General features: G+C 56.0%; 1 protein-coding gene across 1 annotated transcript; it reads right to left on the minus strand.

Moving 5' to 3' along the window:
* Positions 1–404: 404 nt before the first annotated feature.
* Positions 405–25705, minus strand: TKT (transketolase). The gene is made up of 14 exons (XM_029915947.1): positions 25489–25705; positions 15609–15726; positions 14686–14799; positions 13865–13962; positions 9967–10158; positions 7877–7995; positions 6227–6420; positions 5364–5528; positions 4159–4315; positions 3898–4028; positions 2894–2977; positions 2695–2788; positions 1378–1500; positions 405–685 (listed from the first exon to the last, which is right to left on the minus strand). Exons 1-14 carry the CDS (start codon positions 25593–25595, stop codon positions 510–512), a joined length of 1872 nt encoding a protein of 623 aa, XP_029771807.1. The 5' UTR covers positions 25596–25705; the 3' UTR covers positions 405–509.
* Between the last annotated feature and the right edge of the window lie 667 nt (positions 25706–26372).

The raw sequence follows: 26372 nt of genomic DNA on the forward strand, positions 1-26372 counted from the left end.
TCACCTTCCCCAGGACAGGGCCTGCCCTGCTCCTCTGAGGCTACTGGTTACGAGCACCTGAGGAGTGGGGACAAGAAGCAAATGTACCTCACTTCCTGGGAGACCTGTGCCCCCAGGGCTGTGAGGAACATGGGGTGGCCCTGAGGGGCCCTCTAGACCAGGAGGAGGCTCCCTGGCCTCCATGGGGCCCGCTGGCTGGCGGGGGAGGCAAGACTGGGTTTTAGCCTCTGGGCTGGAAGGCAGGCTGCAGTTTAAGGTCATCTGGGGGCGTCTGGGGGCAGCAGCAGTTCCGGCGGTTGAGGGCAGATGCTGGCCTGGGGAGGTGGCTGACCAAGGCCTGGACGGCTCACCTCTCCCTCGGCCAGCACTGCTGCGTTCACGTCAAAGAAACACTTGAGGGACAATTCATTTTTTCTCAAAACATAAATTTATTACTCCTCTCCCTACATCTTCGAGCACCTTTGCCAGATCTCAGGAATGTGTAGAACCCTTTGCACCCTTCGCCCTGACTAGGCCTTGGCGATAAGGTCCCTCACAGCTTTTGCGATGGCTTCCCTGTCGATGCCAAACATCTTCAGCAGCTCAGCTGGCTTCCCACTTCTTGGTACCTCGCCAACGGCGAGGCGGGTGACCGTGATGCCAGGCTCGCCCACTAGGGCAGAGCACACGGCCTCACCTATGCCACCTGGAAAGGGAAAGGAGGTGGGTCAGGTGATGTGGCCTCAAGGTGAGCAGTGGCTGCCTCCTCCCCGGCCCTTTGCTAATCTGAGTTTATTCCTTTACGCAAGGATGACAGATTCAACAATCATGCTACCCTCCCCCAGGCCTGTAGCCAGAGGAGACCTGTCATTCCCTCACCACACTTGTGTTTTCTCCTAAGCCCAGATGTCGCCTCTGTATCAGTTTAACCTCATCCTCTGGGCGCAGTCATAAGTGACTGAGCATCTGTACTTGACCCCAGAGTCTAGGCCCATCTCGTCCCCTGCAGTGGGGTCTGGTCCCGAGGACAGATGGGGTGTGCTAGTGACGGGCTGCTTCTCGAAGGACTTGAACAAGACAAATTTGGTGTTGCTTTCTCAGACTGATCCTGTACAACAGCCTTAACACCCAACTGTGTCAGGGACCCAGGCCACCTTTTCTACTCTTAGAGGCAAGGTCAAGATCCACACGGGCTCCCTGGGTGGCAGGGGCTGAGTTTGCTGGGTCCCTGGCCAAGCCTGGGGCCCATCAAGATGCCAAGTCCTAGCAGCTCTGCCGGACGGCTCTGGGGTTCCTGGGGCAGGGGATGGAGAGACGTCCAGCCCTCTGACTGTGGTCCTGTGGCCCTGGCCTCCCCTAAGCCACCCACCCCTGCCTCTCCGGCTCAGGGCCCGTCACCTTCGTAGTAATGGTCCTCCACAGTGAGGATCCTCCCCCTGGTGGCTCGGGCGCTGTCGAGAATGAGATTCCTGTCCAGGGGCTTGATGGTGAAGGGGTCCAGCACCCGAATGTTGATCTTCTCTGTGAGGGGACAAAACACAAGGACGTGGCTGGACGGACTGCACTGGGTGCGGTGGGTGTGTCCTCTGACGGGTGGGGACAGGCGGAGGTGTCCCAACAGTCGCTGCACAGCTGCTCCCCCCCCCGGGGAGACCTGCTGTCCCTCTGTTCCCGTCACCTAGCAAGGGTCTGCCAACCCTCAGGGGCTTGCCCGCTGTCGCTGCTGGTCTGTGACACCCACGTCCTCTGGCGTCCTGCACCCCCTGACCTGGGAGCATCTGGTCTCAAGGAAGAGAAGCGCCCCCTCCCCTCCTTCATATCCTGGGCCCGGGGATCTCAGCCTTTGCACCATCAGAGAACACGGAGTGTCATGGCAGGGCCCTGCACGGTTTCGCTCCATCCTCCCCTATGCCTTTGAAGATACAGGGAAGGGCAGAGGCCAGCTTCAGGTGTCTGCCGTGAGACGGGGGTGGGGGAGGTGGCTGTAGGCACAGGTGCCAGGTCAGGCGGGGGCCTGCAGAGAATGGCCTCAGAAGGACACGTTAAACACTCCTGTGCCTGCTTCGAGCCCTCCCTCTGGGTCTCCATCCCTGGTGGGGCTGAGCTGCCCCCGGCTTCTCTCCAGCAACTTGGAGCTCTGTACACACTGTTCCTTCTGCTCGGACCCCTCTGCTTATCAGTTCCTCCCCACAGCTGAGGTCCTCTTCCTAAGGACACCCATGTCTGCCTTGTCCTTCCTGCTCAGTGCGGCTACAGCAGGGCGTCTGTTGGGATTCTGGGGGGGGGGGGGGCTAATTCCCCCAGCGTATCAGTAGCTAACATCTGTGAGCCTGCAGTGATAACAATCCTGCTTCTTAAATCCTCAGGACAGCCCCACTGGGAAGGTGACAGTATCTCCGTTTTATGGATGGGGAAACTATAAGGCATGGTGCTACTTACTAACTAGCGCCTCACTAAGTGGCGATTCAGGCCTACCAGCAGGCCTAGACCTCTGATCTGATCACCGTGTTGAGGCACCACAAGTCCTGCCCGGCAGCCCCGGGTCAACGGCCAACGTAGCCCCAACATTTACATCACGCTGGCCAGGCCACACAGTCACAAGCGCTCTAAAGGTGGCTTTTATTACTATCATTTAATTACATGAGCCTCCTCTTCCCCCCTCCAAGACCCAGTGCACCACTGGCGCCCGAGGCTGCTGGGCCCCTCCCCCCTCACCTTTCTTCAGCAGGTCGGCAGCAGCCAAGGCCTCGTGCAGGGTCACCCCGGCCCCAATCACAGTCACCTGGTCATCCTTGCTCTTCAGGACCACCTGGGGAGGACATGGGTGCCAGTGAAGCTCAGGGACTGGTGGCCTGGGGTGAGCCCTGGCTCAGGGCACGGTTTAGGGTCTCACTGGAGCATGAATGGCACTGACCTTGGCTTGTTTGACTTGGAAATCCTCATTGCTGTTATAGATGATGGCGTTTTCCGGGCGGCTGGTCCGGATGAAGCAGATACCCTGGAATGGAAGAGTGTGACAAAGGGTTACAGGGCGTGACACAGCCAACCTTGGGGAGCGGATTTCTTCCAGAAAGGCCAGCATTCCTCACTTGCAAATCTCCACCCCACCATCCCCCTATGGGCGTGTGACAGGCCACCACAGGCTGGCTGCCCCTCCAGCAGGGAAAGGGACTGTCTTTCCTCAACAGGGTGGACCGCTCCAGCCACTCCTCCTGAGCGAGAGCAGCTCAGAGGCTTGGCCCACCCCAAGCCCCAGACAGAAAATGGCTTTTCTTTCGGGTAGGCGGGTCTCTGAGTGGGGCTGTTCCCCAGTGCGCATCTGGCAAAGGAAGGGGACCCCTGGGGGCACTCTGGTCTATGGCATTGAGGCTCTTGGTCAAAACCATGTTACTCAGCCCATTCTTTCAGTATTGGAGGGCCCAGGTCAGGGGGACGGCCAGGTGTCGACGGCCCGATGGGGTGGGAGGTGCAGATTCTCAGTGGGGAGAGGGTACAGTGATGCGTTAGCAATGTCTGCTATGCAGCAGAAAGGGGGCGTATTTATCTTGTTTTCCCTGATCTAACCTCTACAAGCTACAAACTCCAGTTGCAAGGTCAGGAGACACCACTGTGGGGCAGTGGATGACCAGACCAGCTCTTAGCTAGCATGCTGACGCCACCCCACCTCTCTCCCCCACCCCCTGCACCCTCTCCTCCTACCCCGGGCCAGAATAGCCATGTGACTGGGGCACCGGGGTGGCTCAGTTGGTTAAGTGACTTTGCCTCAGGTCATCATCTCATGGTTCATGGGTTTGAGCCCTGCATCAGGCTCTCTGCTGTCAGAGCCTGCTTGATCCTCTGTCCCACTCTCTCTGCCCCTCCCCCACTCATGCACTCTCTCAAAAATAAACATTAAAAAAAAATAGCCATGTGACCAACCTTTGTATTGGCGGCTAATTCCACTGCCTTTTCCGTAGACACACCATCACTTGGGTAAAAGACCGTTGCAGTGGGGATTGACCGAAACATGGCCAGGTCTTCCAGAGCCATCTGAGAGGGCCCGTCTTCCCCTGGGGTGTGGGAAAGGATACAACTGAAGCAAGCCCCCCACCCACGGAATGGAAGCCCGTACCCCCAACCTCCTGGTCCGAGAGTCCGGGGAAGTTACAGGTACAAGCGTCCTGGCCCCATCCAACTCACCGATGGACACGCCGCAGTGGGAGCCGCAGAAATTGATGTTGCTCTCAGAGATGGCCGCCATGCGGATCTGGTCGAAGGCCCGTGTGAAGAAGGCCCCGAAGGCGCTGCAGAAGGGCACTGTCCGGTTGCGTGTGGCACAGCCTACTGCGACACTCACCTGGGAAGTGGGGGTGGGGGTCAGTGTCCACCTCAAAGAGGAGGGGGCTCCAAGGAGGAGGGAGGGCATGGCCAGGGAGCCCAGTCCCTCACGCCCCTTGGTCATCCTAGCGAGTGAGTTCCCCTCTCCCAATGCAAGAGACTCCTGGGGACCCACGGATTCTACAGTCTGTTTCTGAACATCAAACTCCTTGGACTTGAAAGATCCCCATCAAAAATTCTCTTAAAATTGTTTTCCTGGGGATCATTTTTTCCTTAGTAAATCAGCAAGACCTTGCACGGAGTAGGCTAATAGGCTTGAATACATGTTTTTTCCTTCCCGGGCTTCTGCAAAACCCCAATCCTAACCTTCCTGGCCAGCCCCCAGCCCTCTATAGAGACCGGTCCTCCCTACCCCTCCCTCTGCCTGAGGAAGTTCCAGACCCAAATCCCAGCTTAGAAGCACTGAATGCAGGCAGTGGCTCCAGACTGGCTGCCTCCTCCGCGGCTCCAGAACCCGCCACCTGATGTGAGCCCTCCTTCCCCAGCCCCTGGGCCCCCTCAGCCAACACACCCTGCCAGTTGAGTCTGGACCCGCCAGCTGCCAAGATTAGAAGCCCCAGAGAGAGAATTTCAAGCTCAGCTGGACAAGAACTCCGGCTATGGTAGAGCCAAATGGCCTTCAGACAGAGGAAACTCCAGGTGCTGGGGGCCTTGGGCCAGGCTGGGCAGCTTGGCCAGAGGACAGTGACTGCTAGACCCGTTGTGCTCGAGCCTGTGACTGTGCCTGTCCTACCACCTGGAAGGCCCTTTGCCCCCAGAGACCGGCCCTTCACTGGCACGCGTGGCCTCCATGCGCAGTTCCTGTGTGCGCTCACCTAGGAGCACCCAGATGCACCTGACCATCACACACACTTGCCACTACAGTTACTGGAGGTCCTGGGGTCTCCCTGGCCTGGCCTCCAGCAGGCACCGGGCATTGCCAATGTAGCCGCCCCAGGGGAACGGGAGGGCCTCAGCCCTGAGGCTGTGGCCGGCCCTGAGCCCACCTGTCCACCCCCGGCACCCACCATGTTCTGCTCAGCAATGTAGCACTCGATGAATCGGTCCGGGTGCTCCTTTCTGAAGATATCTGAGAAGGTGGAGTTCTTGGTGTCCCCATCCAGGGCAATGATGCGGTCATTGGCACGGCCCAGCTTTGCCAGGGCCTGTCCGTAGGCCTTGCGGGTGGCTATCTGTGGGGGAGAGAGCATGCAGGCTCTGAGCACCGGGGTGGGCACGTGGCCTGAAGCCTGGCTCAGTCTCCGAGGGCTGCAGCTTTTAGGGAGGAAAAGGAGGAAAACAAGGACAGAAAAAGGAAGCCCAGCAGCACACAGTCCCATGGGAATGTAAGTTCCATAAGGTTGCCAATGAGAACCCCTACACTGAGTGTCTCGGAGGGCCTGCAGCCTTGTGTCCGGAGCCAGCTCTGAGCCCTCCAGCTGCGGATGTTCTAACCCCCTGTGACAGAGGTCTGTGACCCTACCCCACTCCACAGCGATACAGAGGGCTGGGGAGTCAAAGCCTGGGTGTGTTCACAGGGGGGAGGGTCCTGGAGCCAGACAGGCCTGCAGACGCTCTGCCAGACATGGTGGGGCGGGGCGGGGGGGTCCTGAGCTCAGACTCAGGCTGATAGGCCAGGGGCGGGGACGCTCAGGAGCTGCCAGCAGCTTGCTGTGTGACTGTGGCAGGTTTCTGGCCCTCTCTGAGCCTGTGCAGGTCAACAGTTGCAGAGCTGGCAGGACCCACACTGCAGGGCTCCTCCTCACCCTGAACGGCTCCCTCTCCTTTCCCCTTCCCAGCCTCCAAGAGACACATCTTGGCCCCAGGCTCTGAAAACTGGAGAACCACGACCATGCCAGCCAGGCCAGAAGAGCAAGGCCCAGCTCTGTACCTTGTCACCAACTTTGTAGCTGGGTGGGCTGGGCATGCGGATGTTGGTGATGTCCACTGAGGGGGCGTCCTCTTGTGGCGGAGTCACGAGGATCTTCTTCTTGCTCTGGATCTGGCTGTAGATTTCCTGGACCACCTGGTCAGCCATGTTTTTGGGGAGGGGCTTCCCATGCCAAGCCTCCTTATCCTCTATCCCTGTGGGTGCGACAGAAAGAGCAGAGGGCCCGGTAAGACAGTAGCTCCCGAGGGCCAGGAACCTGCTCCACGGGCCTGACTCTTCAACAGTTGAGGGCAAGCCAGGAGGCCCTCCTGGAAGGGGAAATACAGGGCAGGAATGATGCTGCCACAGTGAGGCAGAACCCCATGCTGGGTGCCACAGGGGTCAGGAAAGGAGGGTTGCAGTGACCAGGAGTCCCCATGCCTGGCACACACCCAACAGCCGCCAATTCTCCAGGAGCTCACAGCCAAGTGGGGAGGGGAGCCTGCACGGGCCACTGTACCGCCTCCCAACCCGCAGGGAGGGATCTGTTGTGGAGATCCTACTCGGTTGTTGAGGGCTGGTCAGGAGGAACCCTGCCCATCAGAGGAGAAGCTGAGGCCCAGAGCAGAGTGAGCACGGTCAAGGTCACCCAGTGCACTGGTGTGCAGCGCAACAGCACTCAGGCGCGTCCCTCACCATACTACCTTGCTGTGTGAGGACCTGCAAGGCTTAAGAGCCCCCTCCTCTGAGGTCATCTCAGAGGTCACTGCGGCGCCGGCACAGCCAGGGACTGACCCTCCTATGTAGCATGCATCAACCCCACAGACCCCCCCTAGAAGCTTTGAGGTTTCCAGATCTCCCTTGGTGGTAACACCTGAGGCATCGGTGCCAGGCAATACCCAAGAGTCCTCTCTTCGACGTGCCCCCCTTCTGGGAGGCTCCAGACCCATGCACCTTCTCCTGCACAGCAGTACTCATCCTCAGTTCCCCAGTCCACGTGGGCAGGTGGGCCGCCATGGCACGTGGCACAGGGAAGCTGGCCCGGGGTCTGCAGTCAGCCCCCGTGTGCCCCAGCAAGTTCCCTGCCCACTCCCAGCCATGTTTTCCCACGTCTACCATGGGCCAGGGCTGTCTCAGCCCATGGGGTCTGGAGCTCCAGGACCCTGGGTGCTGGGAAGACACAGTTTACACCCTCGTCCTGCTCTCAGGCCCAGCTGGGAACCATTTTCCAGACCTTCCAGGCTCTCTGCCCTTGCAGGACTCTGGAAGCACTTTACCCGGTCTTCCCAGGTTCTCTGGGCCCTCTGTGCCAGCCCTTCTGCTCAGGGCAGACAGCTAGAGCTGCCAAGGATGCAGTGCAGATGACAACCAGGAATGGGGTGGGGGGTGGGGGTGCTCTGTCACTCGTGAGTCCTCCTGAAGGACTAGGCTCCAATCCTGGCTCGGCCATGCTGATCCCACTGAGTCGTTTCACGGAGCACAGCATCACCTGCCCCCTTCCCCAGCCCAGTGCACGCAGTGTAAGGTGGCAAAGGGTGGGTACTTCCCCAGACACAGGACCTCAGAGACACCCTCCCTGGCCCCCCCTACCGTGGAAAGCCCTACGGCCTCCGCTGGCCACAGGGCCCAGTCCCAGGGGAGGGGTGAGGGAGGCAGGGAATGTACACAGACCTGGGATTCCCCGACCCTTGAAGGTCTTGGCGATGATGGCCGTCGGCTGGTGCTTGGCCTGGCCAAAGGCCTTGCACAGCTCCTCCACACTGTGTCCGTCCACGATGACGGTGTGCCACCTGGGAATAGACAGAGGACAGTGAGCGGCGAGGGCCGGGCCCCCACCACCGCCCCCCGACCCCGGGCTGCCCTCTGCACAGCTGCAGGCTGGGAAACACTAAAGGGGATGCCTGGGTGGCTCAGTCGATTGGCCGTCTGACCCTTGATTTCGGCTCAGGTCATGATCTCATGGTTAGGGGGTTCAAGTTCCGCATCAGGCTCTGCATGCACCTCCAGGGACCTGCTACTGATTCTGTCTCCTTTTCTCTCCCTGCCCCTCCCCCACTTGCTCTCTCTCAAAAATAAACATAAAAAAAAAAAAAGAAGACTTTAGAGTTTCTGTTTCCACTCTTGGTTTTATTTTCTGTTTTTCTTTCTCGTTTGTGCACATTCTTTTACTTCCTCTTATTTGCCTCTGAATAGATTTTTTTCCCTAAGTTATGCAAAGCTTGGTCCATTTATTTTCTCTTTCGTTTCTGATCTACTCCTTTCCCTGAAATCAACTCATTTCCTGAAAGTTGCACTGGGACAATGGTTCTAGAATGTGTCTGCTGTTGACCTGACTCTCATTCAGGGCACACATGTGACCACTCTAGAGGCTGGATGTGGTGCTGGAAACGCTTGCGACCGGAGCCAGGCTGTCAAAGATAGAAGGGAGGAGCCTGCGCTGGGTGAACTTTCTCTTTCAAGCCATCCTTTCTGGGACTGTCAGATCAGTAGCAATAAAATAGCAGCTAACAGTTACTGAGTGCCCGGTCTGGGTGGGCATGGACTGAGCACTGCACCTTGAACCCACAGATGCCTCACCACAATCCCTTAGGCTGGGCACTGTTGTTTCTCCCATTTTTTTTTAATTTAAAGACTTTTCTTTATGTTTATTACTTCTGAGAGACATGGGCGTGGAGGCAGAGAGAGAGAGAGAGGGAGACACTGAATCAGAAGCAGGCTCCAGGCTCTGAGCTGTCAGCACAGAGCCCAACGTGGGGCTCAAACTCATGAACTGCGAGATCATGACCTGAGCCGAAGGTTGGATGCCCAACCGACTGAGCCTCCCAGGTGCTCTGTTTCTCCCATTTTATAGATACATAAACTGAGACACTGAGCATGGGACAAACCTGCCCAAGTTCACAGTGTCAATTGTTGGTACAACCAAGACCTCAGGACACAGGTTATGGACACAGACCCAGGTACACCACCAGGGTTATGCTCCAAGTCCCCAGCCAACATGGCCTGGGGAGACTCTTGGGACACTGGTGGCCTAGTTTCCTCCTCTGTCCGACAAGAGTATTTCCTCTCTTCCCTTCTCTGTCAGGTCAGTCATCAGAGATAACCTGTGGCCACTATGTAACTCCAGACTGCAATCCTGCCTTGATCTTTGCCAGCCAACTCCTCTACCAAGGGCGGCCCTGGAGGCCCTCGGCCCCAGAACCCTGCACAGCCCCAGCCCAGGCTCTCTCATTCTCCTCCGCAGAGGCTGAGTGTGGGGGCCTGGGCTCCCTAGAGCCTCAGCTGCAGCACAGCTTTTATCTGGGACAGGGTAGGGACACTGAGGTGAAGGCCCCCCTGGCTAACACCCACCCAGATGACCTCCCTGCCTGGTAGCACGAGACCCCGAATTCCCAACCATTCACGGCCCCCGGGCGAAATCTGAAAACCCTGTGTTTCCTGCTTCACCAGGAGACAGGGCCTGTTTCTGCCCTTCAGGCTGGCGAGGGCCACGCACAGGTAGTGGCCAGCACACAGATGTTCAAGCCTCTCAAAAAGTATCATGTCCCACCAATAAAGGAACGCCCTTACACTGGGCCTCAGGCCCCAGCTCCAGGCTGGTGGCCTGGGTTGCCACTTTAAGTCTGAAATTTGAGTCAAATGCTAACAACCAGAAAGACACCTTCTTTAGATGGGGCTTGGCCCGCGGCTGACTCAGCCCCTGAACCTGAAAGGCTTCCAGCTAGGACGGCTCCTATGGCATCAGGCCACAGCCCCGTACTTACCCAAAGGACTCGCAGCGCTTCTGGTAGACGTCCACCTGGTGCTGCAGCGGGGTGGGGTCACTCTGGCCCAGGCGGTTGATGTCAAGAATGGCAATCAGGTTGTCCAGGTTGTAGATGCCAGCGAAGGCCATGGCCTCCCACACAGAGCCTTCCGACAGCTCCCCGTCTCCCATCATGCAATAGACGCGGTAGCTGTGGAAAGGAAGTGGGTCAGAGGCTAGCTCTCCCAGAGAGCCTGTCCCCACACAAGGGAGCAGCGGCCACACAAGACACCCAACAGTGCCGTCCGTCAGGTGCCTGCTGCCCACCAGGGCCACACCCAGTTCTGTGCCAGAAGAACAGAGGTTGTTCGGACACCAGTAAATGAACAGTTGGTGGGGTTAACTATGCTCACTGGGAGGACGGGGCTTGAGACACCTGCATGGAGTGGGTCTACTTCTCTCCACCTGCCCAGGAACTAGGGGTACTGCGGAGCTCTGGGGACTAGATCCCAGGGGCAGGCTGGGGAGGCTGAGACGCGGCACCAAGCTTCCCAGGGCAAGCTGTCAGGTGGGAGAAGGGTCACTAACAGGGGCATCTGAGGACCGGGATCATGGTGGGGACAGTGCCTCCCAGGACAGGCTCTTTCTTTGCCCCAGGGCCCTTGTCCTGAGTCTAAAAGGAACCATGATGGCTTCAAAGGCAGTGTGACCTGATAAAAGAGCACTGAACTTGGGGGCAAGTTACCCAGTGAACAGAGCCTTCCTTGGATCCTAGAGAGGCTGGAGCCAAGGGGGTGAGGCTGGAGGAAGGGAGATCAGTTCAGAGACTCTGAGATGTGGGGGGACAGAGGTGGCTGAGGGGCAGTGGCCACAGGTGTTAGATGCAATGACCCCATCGTCACAGGCCTGTGCGTGGCACCTAGGGGCTCCCTGTGCTGAGTAGCCCTGTCCTTGAGGTAAGTGCCCTTGCTGTCCCCAAATCACACAGACAAAACAGGCTCAAAGGTCAAGGGGCTTGTCTAAAGGTCACACAGCCAGGGCCCTTAGCCCACACTGTCCATTCCTTGCTGTGTAGGAATGCACACGGAGACCCTCCCCTTTCTGGGCCCAGTGTCCAGCTGTGTGGCCCCAAGGAATAAGGTTCATGCAGGACAGGCTCCAAGGGCCCCCAGCTGCCCGCCCTGCAGCACATAAGCCCTGCAGCTGGCTGCAGCTGAACTGTTCTAGCTTCAGGGCCTCTGACTTCCAGGCCTAAGGCCGGGGAGCTGGAAAAGAGCACGGCCCGGCCGGGGTGTGCTGTCAGCATGACTCAGCACTTCTGAGGCTGCCAGGTCAGGGAGGGTTCCTGCATCCGTCTGCCGCCCATGCCTCGCCTTCTATGGCCTCCAGCAGGGCAGGCCGCTGGGTTCTGGGCCAAGAGCAGAGCTTCCAGGGCCCACACTCGAAGGGGCCTATCGGAAGCCATGTTCTGTCCCCAACCTGGTCTCCATCCCCTCTGCAGGCTGCAAGGAGATGCTGCAGGGAGTTGCCCCTGGCACCACAGCTCCCAAAAGTGAGCAGCCTGATGGAGACTTGTAGGGAACCTGACTTCCCCTGGAGGAGACTGCAGGGAAGCACCTGGGCTGCCTTCCCAACCTCACATCCACTTCTGCAGAAGTCCAACTGGGGCCAAGGCTGGAGCACAGCCTCAGGCTCAGATCAGGAGGGCATGCTAAGGTCCTGAGGAGACACTGGGGAAGCCTGTGAGCGGGAAAGGGGCACCACAGAAGCTGGAGCTAATCCTGAGGCTCTATACCGAAGCTACTAGATTTGGAGAGGGGGCCGCAAATGCCCAGTCGTTAACTACCCTGAAAAGAAGAAACTCTAAAGACAGGCCTACGTTTGCTGCAGAAGTGTTTGAAGAGCACCTCAAATGTCCAACAACAACAGGACCGCTTAATGGGTTTATATCCATAAAACACAACATTACACAGTCATTAAAACTAGCTCTCGGGGTGCCTGGGTGGCTCAGTTGGTTAAGTGTCTGACTTTGGCTTGGCTCAGGTCATGATCTCATGGCTTGTGGGTTCAAGCTCCACATCGGGCTCTGTGCAGACAGCTCAGAACCTGGAGCCCGTTTTGATTTCTGTGTCCTTTCTCTCTGGCCCTCCCCTGCTTGCTCTCTCTCTCTCAAAAATAATATGAAAATGTTAAAAAAAAAACACACACCTAGCTCTTAACAGTTAAGGGAAAAATGTTCATGATGCTTAGATTTTTCTAAAAAGCCAAATGCAAAATTGTATGCATACTAAGATTACAAATTTCTAAGTTTCTCCTCCCAACAACATGAAGGAAATATGATACATTAAATGAGATTCAAATGAGAGGCAGCGGAGAATAGGAAAATGGTTCATTTCTTTTTAATGCTGTTCCATATTTTTCACATGAGCTGTAATTGTACTCGACAACTCAAACAAAATTATTTAAAAGAGAAATGAACTCGAGCCAACTTGATGTATGTTTCCTGGTTGAATGACGGGAGAGACGAGACCCGAGGCCGGATCTGCATTATCAGGCGGCTGCATTCAAGCCGGTAATTCCCCTGCGTCCCCGCCCTCTCCCGACAAGGTACAGTCCAGGGACCTGAGCCTTAGCCAACCCTGGCTGCTGGGAACCCAGCTAAACCCCTTCTCCCCACACTGGCTTGTTCCATTATGTTAGGGTCAGGAGATGACCCTTCACAGGGAATTATTTCAAGCATCTGGAGGGAATCATTAACTCACATCTCTGGTTCTGGGCCAAATAAAATCCTCTCAAACCTACATCCTGTTCTTTGTGCCTTTCTTCGCCTCATGGTAAATCACTTCTGGTGGAGCTGAGCTTGGCCCCAAGAGGGTCTGAAGGGCCCCCAGCCTCAGCTCACCTCCCGGAGAGCGCTCTCAGGAGCCCCTTCCCTGCACACAGTGTCACGTGCAGTGAGGCCCCCTGTAGCCCCTCTTGTCACTCGGCCCACAGTGAGCACCACACCCTCTTGGCTGCCCTGGCTGCGGTCCTTCTCCCGCTGGTGCGAGTAGACTGCAGGGCACTGGGGAAGCGCCTCCTCGGGGAGTCCTCCCACTCACAGGCTCCCAGAATCTGCTTCCCTCGGGCCCCTCAGAGCAGCCTGGCGCCTCTTACTATACTCTGGATGCTCGTCCTGGGTGCAAATCCTGCCGCCACCACTAGGAAAGCATTTTACCTCAGTTTTCCCATCTGTGAGAGGGGTAAGTGTAGTCATGGGACCACCCAGCCCACAGGGAGCTTATCAAAGTGAAACCCTAGAAGAGCCCAGGGTCCCAGTCAGTAAAGGAATGAAGGAACCATCTGATGCATCCTTTCCTTAAGAGTCTGCAGCCAACACTTGTCCCCTCCTGCCAATAAAGACACCGGTCTGCAGGCCCCTCTGGCCACCCTGCATAGCCTTGTGACTGAGGTCGGCCACAGGGGGTCTCCTCCACACCTCCCTGGGCCAGAGTGGCAAACCGCTGTGCCCACCCAATGTTTGTTTCTTCTCTGGCTGACAGGTGGGGCTCAGGGATGCCCTGCAGAACATATAATCTCCTTCCCCACGACAAAGGCACGTGGCTCGAGGCTGGGCAAGTGGCCAGCTGCTGGGGGGATGGGGCCTTCTGAGACTTCAGGGTCCAGCTGCTGGCCTTGGGGAATGTCACAAGAACTCACCAGCCCAGTGACTCTCGATGCACTCCTGGCCCTGCTGTCACTGGGAAGAAACACTGGGCGCATCTCTGCTCCTATGAGCCTATTTCCTCATCTGGAAATAGGGCTGGTCCCAGTCTGGCAGGCATGGTTACTCAGCTTCTCGTCCCCACCCCAAGGGGAGGTACCTGGGGACCCCTCCCAAAATGACTGAGGGTAGGGTTGGGGAGTGGGAGTGTTACCTGGCTTTGTCGAAGTATTTGCCCGTGTAGGCCATCCCGCAAGCGGCCCCAAGGCCCTGGCCCAGGGAGCCAGTGGCCACGTCGGTGAAAGCTTGTTTCTGTCACAGCAGAGGGCCACAGTTACTCACAGGGGAGACAGCAGGCGATAGCAATTGCCAACTACCCTCCCAGAACCCGACCTCACCCCCCACAATCCAGGTGCAGGGCAGGCAGCCTCCACCCAGGGTGTGACCTCTCACTGTCCTGTGACGGTAACCATGGTGTGCTTCAAGTACCAGCCCTGCTCACAAGCGTGCTGTGTGACCTCAGGGCCCCACATCACCCGCCTTACTACACGGTGTCCGGAAGAGTCCATGACAAGTCTGATGAAACATTTGGCCTTAGTGGGTGCCCACCTCGGTGGGAGGGGTGGGGGTGACTTTTCATGGTGACCCATGAACTCCAAACATTTGCAGGAGCCAGCACCTCGAGGAGTAACCTGGGACCCTTCCCTGGGGTATCACCAGGGTCCTGCTGTGACCCCCTCACTGACTTCCCGGTGAACCTGTCTACACAGCCAGGGAAGCCCAGCGGGGCAGGGAGGCTGGATGTATGGTGCCTGGGCTGGGGCCTCAAAAGGCCTTGCTTGTCCTTAAGGACCAACTTGGGGTGAGGAGTGTGCCCCAGAAAACTCCACTTCCTTCTGTCTTCATTTCAACGCCCTCTTCCCCCTTTCAACACCACCGGTTTCTCAGTGAGCACCCTGCCCGCCTTTCCCACATGCCTTGAAAAATAGGAAGTGGAGACAGAGGCCTGTGCTGCCCGTGGTGGGGGCCGCTTACCGGAACAGGGTGCCCGTCCAAGTCTGAGGTGATCTTCCTCAGGTTCAGCAGCTCCTCCTCAGGCAGGAAGCCGGCCTCGGCCCACACAGCGTACAGGACGGGGGCTGCGTGGCCCTGCCAGGGGATGAAGGCAGAGGGGGGCGTCAGCTGTAGAGCTGAGACTTGTGGGCTGTTCCTGCCACACACTGAAAGAGGCCCTTCCAGGGCATAGCAAGGGAAGGCCACATCCCCCGTCATCCCTCTCTAGCCCGAAGCTCCCATGGCCAAGGCTGAGTGGGCCCAGGGACAGGTGCAGGGGGAGCACAGCTGCGGGGCTGGCCAATGCCAAAAGCCCAGCGGGTAGCCGGCCACCCTAATCCCTGGTTTCTGGCATGTGAGCAGACTTGGACAGACTTCTAAGCCCTCATGCCTGCCTGGGAGCCCAGAGGCCACCAGGCCAGAGCTGGGCACAGGTGGATTCCAGGGGTCCGTGGCATGGTTTGTGGCTGTGATTCTCGTGCATGAGTGGCAGGACGGAGTGGCTCATCCCAAACCCTGCTACGGTGCACCACTGCTCAGGGAGTGCACAGTAGCCCTAGGGTGCTGGCCCACCACAGAAAGGTGTGCCCAAAGCCACAAAGCTGTACTCCAGATGTGGACTTGAGTCTTGAAACGGGGTGAGAACAGAGGCAGATCATTTTCATGGTCCCCTATCGATACAATTGTATTTCTTGACTTGGGTTAAGTGTACCAACTGGGTCAGCACAGACGAAGACACCAAGAGACGGGCTGGGCAGAGTGGGTAGATGGGGAGCGTGGGTGGAGAGGGTGGGCTGGGGCCAGGCTCACATTAGGGGGCAGGCCCTCTCGGAGATCAGCTCCTCACCGTTGCAGGGCCCCTGAGGCACCTGGCCCAGGTGAAGGCTGGCAGGCCGGGCTCCTACCTTGGAGAGTACAAAGCGGTCGTTGTGAGGGTTCCGGGGGTCCAGGGGCTTGTAGCGCATGGTGTGGAAGAAGAGGACAGCCATGATCTCCGCAGCACTGCAGCATGACGTGGGGTGGCTGTGGCCAGGAGAGAGACAGACGCATACATCATGGCCCTGGGCCTCTGACCTACAGCACTCACCCCAGGCCCGCATACAGGGATCTGGGGGGTGCGTGTGCCAAGGAGTCACAGGCCTGGCTAATCAGAGAGCTGCATGCCCCTGTCCCTGGGAGGGCGGCACGGGGTCACACTGCCTGGGGCCCAACAATCCAGATCCCTGGAGATAGAGCAACTAAATATTTCTGGGGCCGGACTAGAATAAGAAAGAAGGGGCCCTGGAGACTGGGCCCAGAATAGACCCGGTGCAAGGCAGCGTCGAGGCTGGGAGGTAGAGCCTAGTTCTTACCTCGTGGGTCCTAACAGCAGGTGGGAGGACTCAGCAGCCGAGGAGCAGTGGCCCCTTTATGTCTGACCCGTGAGCTATGTCCCGGAGGCGCTGCTCAGGACAGTGCCCGCTGGCGAGGGGTACCCTGCCCTCGCAGGCCGCCAGGCATGCTGGCTCTCTCAGGCCACAGGCAGGGCAGTGAGGGCATAAGGCTCACAGAATGAACACAAATCTCCCAGCAGCCTCAGTTCACGGGTTCGGCAGTCAGAAAAGTGGCGCTTTGGGCTCTCTAAGACATCACTGGTTACCGGCAGCTTTTTCCAACAGGCATTTTAAAGGCTGGCGTAGACATTGGGAGCCAAGCCTTTTGCAGAATTTAAAAGGCAAAACATATAATCTCATCTTCCACAAAGGCTGAAAAAATGAAAACTCTTTCTGTGACAAGGGGTGCAGGGGGCGCTGATAGGAGCAAGAGGCTGCCCTTCCTGCCCTGGAGTGGTGGGGTCAAAGGGTCTCCCCTTTCTTTAGCCTCTTGCTCTATTAAATACAGTTACTTGAGAGAGCAAATAACAACTTGCATTAGCAACAGTAAGTGCAAAGGTTCTGTCTTCGCTGAGAGTTGTTCAGGTCTCTTTAGGACCCACACAATCACCCTAGCACGGGGGCTAAAGACTGGGGGACATGACGGAATTCCTGGCTGGTCCCGACACCTCCCTGGTCCACTTTTGTCAATATGTTAGGCTCAGGGCCCATGCCCCGCAACCGCCCGCTCCATGCAGCATAGCATAGCCTTCTGATGCTGCTCAGAGGAAACATGCCCAATGCCAAACCCAAGGGCACATGCAAAACCTGGAGTTCACGCACGCCTCCCTCCTCCCCAGCCTGTCGGCTCCCCTGCCTGGGTTAGGGGTGAGTCACTCCCAGCACAGACACATTAGTAGAGAAACTCAGAACTGTCCATGCTGGTTTAGTACCACATTCCCGGCACACAACCATCTTATACTTAGCCATCTCTATGAACTTCTGGTCATGGGGGAAAGACACTAGGCCTGAAAGAGGGAGGTGAGGAGATGTAAATAGGAAACCTTGCTCTGCCTGGCAGGGACCCCACTCCCTCATTCCTAGGCCAAACTTCAGCTGGGGGGAGACCCCCACCAACGCCAATCAGGCTGATGCCACGCCCCCCAAGACTCCCAGGACGGCAGGGTCTCTGAGGATCCCTGTTTCAGAAGTTAGGACCCCATGATGAGAAGTTTGGGAAGGAGGTGGGTGGAGAGTGGGCCAACCTCTCAGAAGAGAATGAAGGAAAGGCGGGTGCAGGAGCTCAACTCACCCCGCCTACCATGTGAACCCAGGTGATGGTCCCCACAGGGACTTCAGGGATGAACAGTGTGGCACAGCCCTTCCTGCTTGTGGTGGAAGCATGCCCAGGTCTGGGCAGAGTGGAGGCAGAGGGAGGCAGGTCAGCCACGAAGAGACACCAGAAGTTGGAGGTAGTTGGTTTTAACCCTTCCTTGCTAGGTCCATGACGAGTGAGCCTACAGTGTCACCCTCTCCAAGCCTGCATCCTGGCCTCACTGCGGGCCGTGTCCTCATGCCCACAGAGTAAAGACAGAACAAGTGCTTTGCCTCCCGGAGGCTCAGCTCCTTCGCCTGGAAACGGGGATGCTGTGCGGGGGCGCGGGGGCGCTGGGGAGCCCGGTACGAGAATGCATCGGTCACCACTGGCCACACCATCTGCTGGAGGACCCGATGCCAAACCTCTCAGGGCTACTCCAGCTCCTCACGTGCCGGCTGGGACCGTGACACCTGGCTGACCGTGGGGCAAGCAAGAGGAAAGAAACAAGCCAAAGATTGAGATGTGGATGAAACTGTAAAATGCTGAGCACTACTACTTCTACTGGGACTTTAGGGCAGAAAGTGTAGAGTCTGTGGCTTCAGGGCCTAAGTCCCCTCCCCCCCAACCCTAGCCTGCCCCAGGCGGACTTCTGTGGGTGGAGGCCCCGACCTGGGGTTGTGATACACCCATGGATGAAAACTGGCTAGAGACAGGTGGGGCCCAGCAGGCATGCGGGCTGCAGGGTACTTCACATCCTCCTCTCTGTAATGCATGGGGGCTACAGGTTTGTCCAAAGTGAACAGTCCACTTTCAGTTTCAATCTGTTCAATCTATGAAGGGGGCATCGGCTGCTTAGAGCAAGGCCTAATAAGCGTCTCAGTGGTCCCACTTAGCAGAAGACACATTCTCCCAGCTGTTCCCCCTCCTCTTCACCATTTTCCCTGTGGTTAAAGTGCAGGAAGTTCCCTCACCCCTCTGGCGAGGCTGTTCTCCATTATCAGCGTGGCTTCGTGTCTCCATGACGTGACCCTTCTCCTGCCATACTCCAGCTGGGCCAATTTACAAGGAGTCACAGGCTTCTCAGTAAATGAACAAACCAGGGATGCCAAACAGCCTCACCAAAGCAGACCCCAACATGTAAAAATGTACAAAGGAAGTCACGTACTGTGAAGAGGAAGTTAGTACCCAATTAAGAAAGTAAGAATCACAAGCATTGAAAACCCATAGCTAAGAAACAACTTAAAAGGTGAGAAAAATGGAGTGAGCTCAACAGCAAAAACATAAAAATGAACAAAAATTCATGAAATAGGAAGCAAATATGCAATAAGAAAAAAAATCCAAGCCAAGAGATAGCTCTTAACAAAAGAGTACAAATTTAGTAAACTTCTGATAAGGCAAGATCCAGAAAAAGAGGAGGCCAGTGTCAGAAATGGAAGGACAGGCGTACCGGATGATACAATACTCCAAACAACCTGATGCAAATAAATTTCAAAACGGGAAAATGTTTAGGAAAAAAATAACTTATCAAAACTGACTCAAGAAGAAATAGAAAACCCAAGTAATCTTTGAACTGTTACAAAGAAACCAATCAGCAGTGGCAGATGCACATTCACGAAGGCCCAGCAACTCCACTAGTAGGAACAGACCCCTAGCAAATCGAGTGCTCTAGGAAACACAGGGGCTGTCCCTGCATAGTTTACAATGGCCACTCACGGAGGCCACCCTCGTGTGCATCAGCAGAACAGGTTCCTCACACGATGTTCAGTAGACAGCAGCACAGGGACAGTGAGGGAACGACAAAGACCCAACACCCACATGGGAGCAAAGTGCACTACAGAAGGATCTGCAGACCACAGAAGGGCATCCTATTTGCAGAGATATACAAATGCTATAAACAATAAGGAAAATAATAGGATGAAAAGGCAAGATTCAGGGTGTAGCTCTTTCTGGAGGAGGGACACCCAGGAATTTTAAAGCACTGTAAAGTCCTAGTTGTTAAGCCTGGTGGTAGACACATATGGCGTATTATTTATAACATGTGCCTCATTTATATTCTTTTTTTAAAAAATGTTTACTTATTTGGGGGAGGGGAGGGGCAGAGAAAGGGAGCTAGAACCCCAATGCGGGCTCCTTCTCATGAACCTTGAGATGGTGCCCGGAGTCAAAATCAAGAGTTAGACGCCTAACCGACTGAGCCACCCAAGTGCCCCGGTGTTACACATATTCTTTTTCAGGCATACATTTATTTAAACAGAAATACTCAGAAGGGAATCCCAGGATGCAAGTTCCTCTTCTTAGAACTGCCCTCGCTGGCTCCTGCCTGGAAAGACTCTGCCTCAAGCCTTTCCCAACTTTATCCCAAGCCACCTCCTCTGAGAAGCCCTCCCTGACCACAATATCTAAAAATACCTCTTCGGGGTGCCTGGGTGGCTCAGTGTGTTAAGTGTCTGATTCTTGATTTTCGGCTCATGATCTCATGGTCGAGAGATCGAGCCCTGCATTGGGCTCTGTGCTGAGCATGGAGCCTGCTTAGGATTCTCTCTCTCCCTCTCCCCTACTTTTTCTCTCTAAACAAAGTAAAAAGACCTCTTCTTCCCTGCATTTACACTCGCCACCACCTGACATTACCTGCCTATTTCCTGCCTGTCTATCCTACTGCAACACAAGCTCCATGAGGCAGGGACTTTGAGCCTTTTCACTGCTGTATCCTGAACAGCACCTGGCACAAATGAATAAATGATGTACCCTGGCTCTGAGCCCCTAAGGATGTGACCTCTCTGAGCCTCGGTAAATACGGAGATAGCAAGAGAACCTCATGGAATGAGGCAGTGCATGTGTAAGGAGCTTGGCACAGTACACAGGAAAATGACAGTTGTTCAATATTAGCACTTAACATACCAGAGATGAAAGTCTAACCTCTTCCTCATTTTGAGGATGGAACCACAAAGGCTCACAGAAGGGAAGTGACTTGCCCAAGGTCACAAAGTCTACCATCAGAGGAGCTAGGACAAAAGCAAACTGCTAAGAGAAAATTAGGGTACCTGGGTGGCTCAGCTGATTAAATATCGGATTTCAGCTCAGGTCATAATCTTCTTCTTCTTCTTCTTCTTCTTTTTTTAAATGTTTATTTAGTTTTGAAGTAAAGAGAGACAGAGAGTGAGTGGGGGAGGGGCAGAGAGAGAGAGAGACACAGAACAAAAGCAGGCTCCAGGCTCTGATCTGTCAGCACAGAGCCCAACACGGGGCTCAAACCCACGAATCATAAGATCATGACCTGAGCTGAAGTTGGTCGCTTAACTGATTGAGCCACCCAGCTGCCTGGAGACAGCTTCAGATTCTGTGTCTCCCTCTCTCTGCTCCTCCCCTACTCACGCTGTTTCTCAAAAACAAATAAATCTGTAAAAAAATTTTTTCTTAAATACTAAGAGAAACTGATAAACAGATAAAATGTGGTATATCCACACAATGGAATATTCAGCAATAAAAACAACTAAGTACTGCTACATGCTACCATATGCAGGGCCTTCCAGACATTATGCTAAGTGAAAAAAACCAGACCCTAAAGATCTCATTATATATGATTTCAGAACAGGAAATGTTCAGAAGAATTAAATTCACAGAAAGTAGATTAGTGGTTGCCTGGGAGATGGGAGTGAGTGCAAATGAGCACGAGGGACCTTTTAGGAGTGATGAAGTGTCCTAAACACTAGATGTGGAGGATTCACTAAAACAGTGTAAATCACTGTTAATTTACTAAGTTTACTAAAAGCCACTGGACTGTACACTTAAAATGTTATGATTTTCATATTATACCTCAATAGATGTGTTTTAGATTTTTTTTAAGTTTATTTATTTGAGAGAGACAGGGAGCAGGGGAGGGGCAGAGAGGTGGGGGAACACCAAGCAGGCTTCTCACTATCCGTGCAGAGCCTGCTGTGGGGCTCAGACTCCCCAACTGTGAGACCATGACCAGAATGGAAGTTGGACACTTAACCAACTGAGCCACCCAGGTGCCCCTGGATTTGTTTTCCAAAGGAGGAAAAGGGTGGGGACTACCCAGTGGGGCAAGTTCTCGAATGTCCACATTCCCCTTTCCCGTTGTACAGCCCTCAGATTAACTCAGGCCACAAGTACAACTTCTGAGCAAGAAGTCCAAAGCACGCAGGCCCCAGCCAGCCAGGCCCACCTGCCGCTGGCGTCAGTCACCTAGACCCCCCACAAGCAGCCTGGCCACACTCTGGGTCAGGGCAAGAGCGCAGAGACCTCCGGGCAGGTCCCCGCCCTCAGGGCGCTCCAGGCATCCTGGGCAGACAGCCGTGGAAGTTCTGGATGCTGCAGGACCAGGCTCTAGTGACCACAGGCCTAAGGAAGTAAAGCCCAGGGAGGAGGGCTGTGCTTGGGGTGGGGGGTGGTGGTGGGGTGGGGGGAACAATGCATTCAGAGCTGATGGGAAACCCTGAAACATCTCAGCCAGACCTTAAGCTGGTTCCTGGTCAAGAAACACTGACTACCAGCCTTGCTGAGTTCAAAGGTCACTCATGCAAAGAACTGAGTCACTCTAGGATGGTGTTTTCACACCAAGTTGGGAAATGCTGCTGCTGGGGAAATCTCAAAGGGGTTTGTGTGCTCTTGCCTCAGTCAGTGACAGGAGAGGGTAAAAAGCAGCCCCCAAGGAGGAGGCCCAGGCAGCAGCTTTCTGCCCGGAAAGACAGGGCCCACACGGGGCCAGAGACTCAAAGGGGCCCTCTGGGTGCTCAAAGCATCCTCATCCTCGAATGCTGAGCTGCGGAGCAGGAAATGTGCTTCCTGTCATTTCAGAGTCACAGGGACCACCAGAAAGCGAAGCTCACAATGGCAGGTGGCAGGACCCCAGAGCTTGCTCTGTCTGCTCCCCTAGTCCCACTCCTGAGGGGTCCAGTTTGAAAACCACCTAACTGAGGACTTCTCCTTTAAAGATGGGGAAACTTCCCTGGGATGTTCCCTTTCTGACAAGGACATAGATGCTCAGAACAAAGCTGGGGTTAGGTTCCTGTCTCCTTGTATCCACCAGCCAGGTCTGGCCAGACCTTATATTCCCAGGTATCCCTCCCAACACTGTGGGTCAGAGCCCCAGGGACTCCCTACAGGCACAACTCATCCGCCACCCCACCCCCTTCAGGCCTAATTCTGAAGGTGCCCCCAGACAACACTCAGCTACAAAGTCTCCTCACCAGCCTCAGCAGCCAGGCCACTCTGACAGGGCCACCGGGTTTCACTTTTTTAAAGCCTCGATGAGCTGGCCCCCTGCCACACTGCCCTCAGCATGTGCAGGGGTAGGACCCCAGAGAAGCCTGGCCATTGTTGAAGCTGCCTTCACAAAGAGCCCTCTGTGAGGCTCCCTCAGTGCCTCTGACACAGAGGCCAGTGTCCTTACTCCCTGGGGCCTGGGGAGCTGACATGGGGTCAGCAATGGCACAGGAGTGGGAAAGCTGTGGGGGGCCATGAAAAGACCTGGGCAAAGCCATTGTTTCTCCCCCAGGGCATAAGCTCCCCAGAAAAGGGGTGCCCTGAAGGGATGGTCACTCTGGCTGTGGCTGCTGCCCGGACTAGGTCACGGCCTCACTCCCCATGGAGAGTGGGTAGGGCCTTAAGGTGAACATCCAGGGACCATCACACTGCCCTGACCCCAAGTCCTCTGCTGCCATCTTCTGTGTGCACACAGAGCTCAGCACACACCCTCAAAACACCCCTCGTGACAGGAGTTGTGTAGTAGTGTTACTTCCTTCTGAAAAAGAAGCGTTCTCTAAGTCTCCCCTGCATCTTTACACACTCACAAACAATGCAGGAATCAGGTCTTCTACGCTCTTTTTTTTCTTTTGGCAACTGGACACATTTTGAGCTCAGGGAGTTCTTCCAATAGGCACTAGAATGTAAACTCGGGTATCTCTCAGTGCCACATATTGAGTCTTCTTCCTGCAGGGGTTTCAGAGACCCAGGAGACCCGCTGATCCCACTCCCAACAGCTGTCATGTTATTTTTTTTCTCTCAAAGTGCTTTCAGACTGACTGATGTCTGTCATCACTGCACCTGATCTCCAACTTCCCTCTGGGAACCCCCTCCCATTATAATGTCATTTCATTTCTCCAAGTACCTTCAAACCAGCTTGACTGACACCTGCCATTACTGCATCTGACCTCCTTTCCCCAACTTCCACTCTCCAGCCTGGCACTCCCCGCCAGCCCCAAAAGTCTTCCTATCAACACAAGCCCCTCACTGGGCAGCACAGAAGAGCGAGCCACCAATGACCAGCCTGGGCAACCTCCTTAACACACTGGCTTCAATTTCCTCATCTGTAAAGTGTGAAGACAATAGCATCTACCTCATATGGTTATTCTCAAATGCACGAGACAATATTAGCAATAAAGGATGCTATGTATCATGCTAGGGATACCTATTTGGGTGCAGGTGACCCTGCAATTGTCTGCAGGTCTTAGCTAGCCCTGCAAGATGCTCAGATATGTAACACTATTTAGTCGGGTAACTGCTGTCTCTCCAGCTAGATCCCCAAGAGCCTGACTAGACCGGGCCTAGCACATAGGAGAGCTCAATACGTCCCTGCAGGGTGAGTGACCCCACTGAAATGGTCAAGAGAAGGAGACCTAGGAGTACCCAGCAAACAACACAAGGTGCAGACCTACTGTGTGGAGGGCTGTGAGTAAGCCATATCCTTGCCTAGGCAAGGGATGCTACACAGAATGGGTAAGTCTGACATAAGCCCGATAGAAATAATGGATCCAGAGCAGGGGGGGCAGGGGAAGCTGCCCACCAGGGGTGGTCTAATTCCTTCTGAGAACTGGATGTCTTGAAGGCATAAAAGATGAGTGAGGACCCATCCTAAAGTCAAAAGGGATTTACTCATTAATGTATGACACCGGCCAGAAGCTAGAATTTTGTGATTGTTCTAAGCACACAGCTTGGTTGGAGAGATTCCTGGAAAATCACATCTACCCAACCCTCATGATCACTTCATCAATCCAGCACATGGCAGTCTCTGCAGCCTCCAGCCAGGCCCCAAGGGAGGCCATGGAATCACTGATACCACCCAGAGCACCGAGCTACCATTGTTCCCATTTTACAGAGTGAGAAACAGCCTATGTAGTAACTCACTGGCCCACCCTCTCAATGACCTCACCGAGGGTCTCCACCGCCAGCCTTTCAGGACCTTCTCAGCCGGAAAGGCTGGCGGGGGGGGGGGGGGGGGGGGGGGGGGGGGGGGGGGGGGGGGGGGGGGGGAGGATGTTGGGGGATGGGCCTCCCGCCCCTGCCCCTGGCGGCTGGCCAGTCCCTGGGACCTTGTCCTCAATCCTCGGTTCCCTCAGCCTTCCAAATCTCCTCCCATTCCTCCCGCCTCCAGCACGCAGGTCACATCTTAGACCTCCCCTGCATGCCGCGTGCCGGAGTTCTGCACCCACGTTGCCACTTCCTTCCACTGCATCTCAGCAGACCCCTGCTCCAGAATCAGACCCAAAAGTAAGGGTGGCAGGAACGTGAAGAGGCGAAGGGGAGGGGTCGTGTGAGGCGGAGACAGGGCCCGGCCCCACTCACCCTGCAAAATGAAGGGTTAAAAAAGACGCTCTCGCGTAGGGAAGCTTGCATTTCAATTGCAGCTCTTGCCATGTGTCACCTTGAGCAATTGACTCAAACTCGGGGCCTCGGTTTCCCCATCCGCAAGGTGGAACGTTGGCGGTGGCGCCCACACAGGGCCGCGCGTGCAGAGCGTACGGCACAGGTCTGGGCTCTCGGAGGCAGCACAACAATAGTGGCCCCCCGGTCTCGGGATTCCCAAGCGCAGACCCCGCGCCGCGGAGCAGCACGCGAGCCGGCGCCCGGCGAGGGGCTGGGCCGGCCGGAGACGCAGCGGGAACCGCGGCCCACCGGATGGAAGCCGGCCCGGGAGCCCGCGTCGCGGCGGAAGGCGCCTCCGGCCCGGGCCCTGCGAGGGGCGCGCCTCCGCCATCTGACCGAGCCCCGGCCGCCTCCCTCGAGGAGGCTTCGTGCAGCGCGACACGGAGTCGGCGCGCCCAGTTACTGCGGCCTCCGGAACGGCGCCCTCCCGGCCACGCGTCTGGCACTCACCCCGATCCGGCCGCCGTGGTGGCCTGGATGGAGCTGATGCGCAGGCGGTTGGCCGTGTCCTTCAGGGCCTGCAGTTTCTGCTGGTCAGGCTTATGGTAGCCCTCCATGGCGCGGCCGGGCGGGCAGGCGGATGGGGAGGACGAGGACGCGGTTGCAAAGAGGCACGAGTGGCACGGCTGCTCCGGCTGCGACTGGCAGCGGCCTAAGCCGGGCGCCGCCAGGAGGCGAGTTAAGACTCCTCGGACCCGCCCACGAGGGCGGGGCGCCGGCATCACCCCAGGCCGCTGTGCGGCGAAGGGCCCGCCTCGTCCTGCCCCCGCCCCGCCCCCTAGCTTTCCGGCGCAGTTCCGGGAAGCCCAGGCCGACGTTGTCTCGGGCGCCTAGAGACCCAGCCCCACTCGATCCACCTGCCCAACTCCCCCCTCCCCCTGCCCGGACCCAGACATTTGCTGCGCACCTTGGAGCTGCCAGGCTCCTGAAACAGAACTGCCCTGCCGGAATTAACTATACACACAAGTAGTAATAATAATAATAATAATAATAACTCCACGTTCTAGGCTTAGCTGTTTGCCTGAGTCACATTTTCACTGCAGGACGTTCAGTCTCCTTCCTCCACACAGCTCTGGGTGGAATTGAGAGGGGAGGCCTCATTGGTAACCCATTTTACAGATGAGCAAATTGAGACTGGCCAAGGTCACAGGGCTGGTGGATGCAAAGGTCTTCCCTAGAATAATGGCTCCATCTACAAGCCCCAGCCCCAGGGCTTTGGGGGCCTATAAAATGGGGATTATGAAAATGAGGATTAACAGCAGCAGTAATGATAATGCCAGCTGACATTAACTAAGAAATTACAAGTGGCAGGCCTTTCACAAATTATTAGGGCC

This window comes from Suricata suricatta, chromosome 12, assembly GCF_006229205.1.
Source record: "Suricata suricatta isolate VVHF042 chromosome 12, meerkat_22Aug2017_6uvM2_HiC, whole genome shotgun sequence".
In the NCBI taxonomy this organism is placed as follows: Eukaryota; Metazoa; Chordata; class Mammalia; order Carnivora; family Herpestidae; genus Suricata; species Suricata suricatta.

Coding starts and splice junctions, on each gene's coding strand:
- TKT (XM_029915947.1), bottom strand. CDS start 25,595: ATGGAGGGCTACCATAAGCCTGACCAGCAGAAACTGCAGGCCCTGAAG. Junction 14,800..15,608: donor ACCGCTTTGTACTCTCCAAG/GTAGGAGCCCGG, acceptor ATCCCCTGGCAG/GGCCACGCAGCCCCCGTCCT. Junction 2,978..3,897: donor AATTAGCCGCCAATACAAAG/GTTGGTCACATG, acceptor CTTCCATTCCAG/GGTATCTGCTTCATCCGGAC.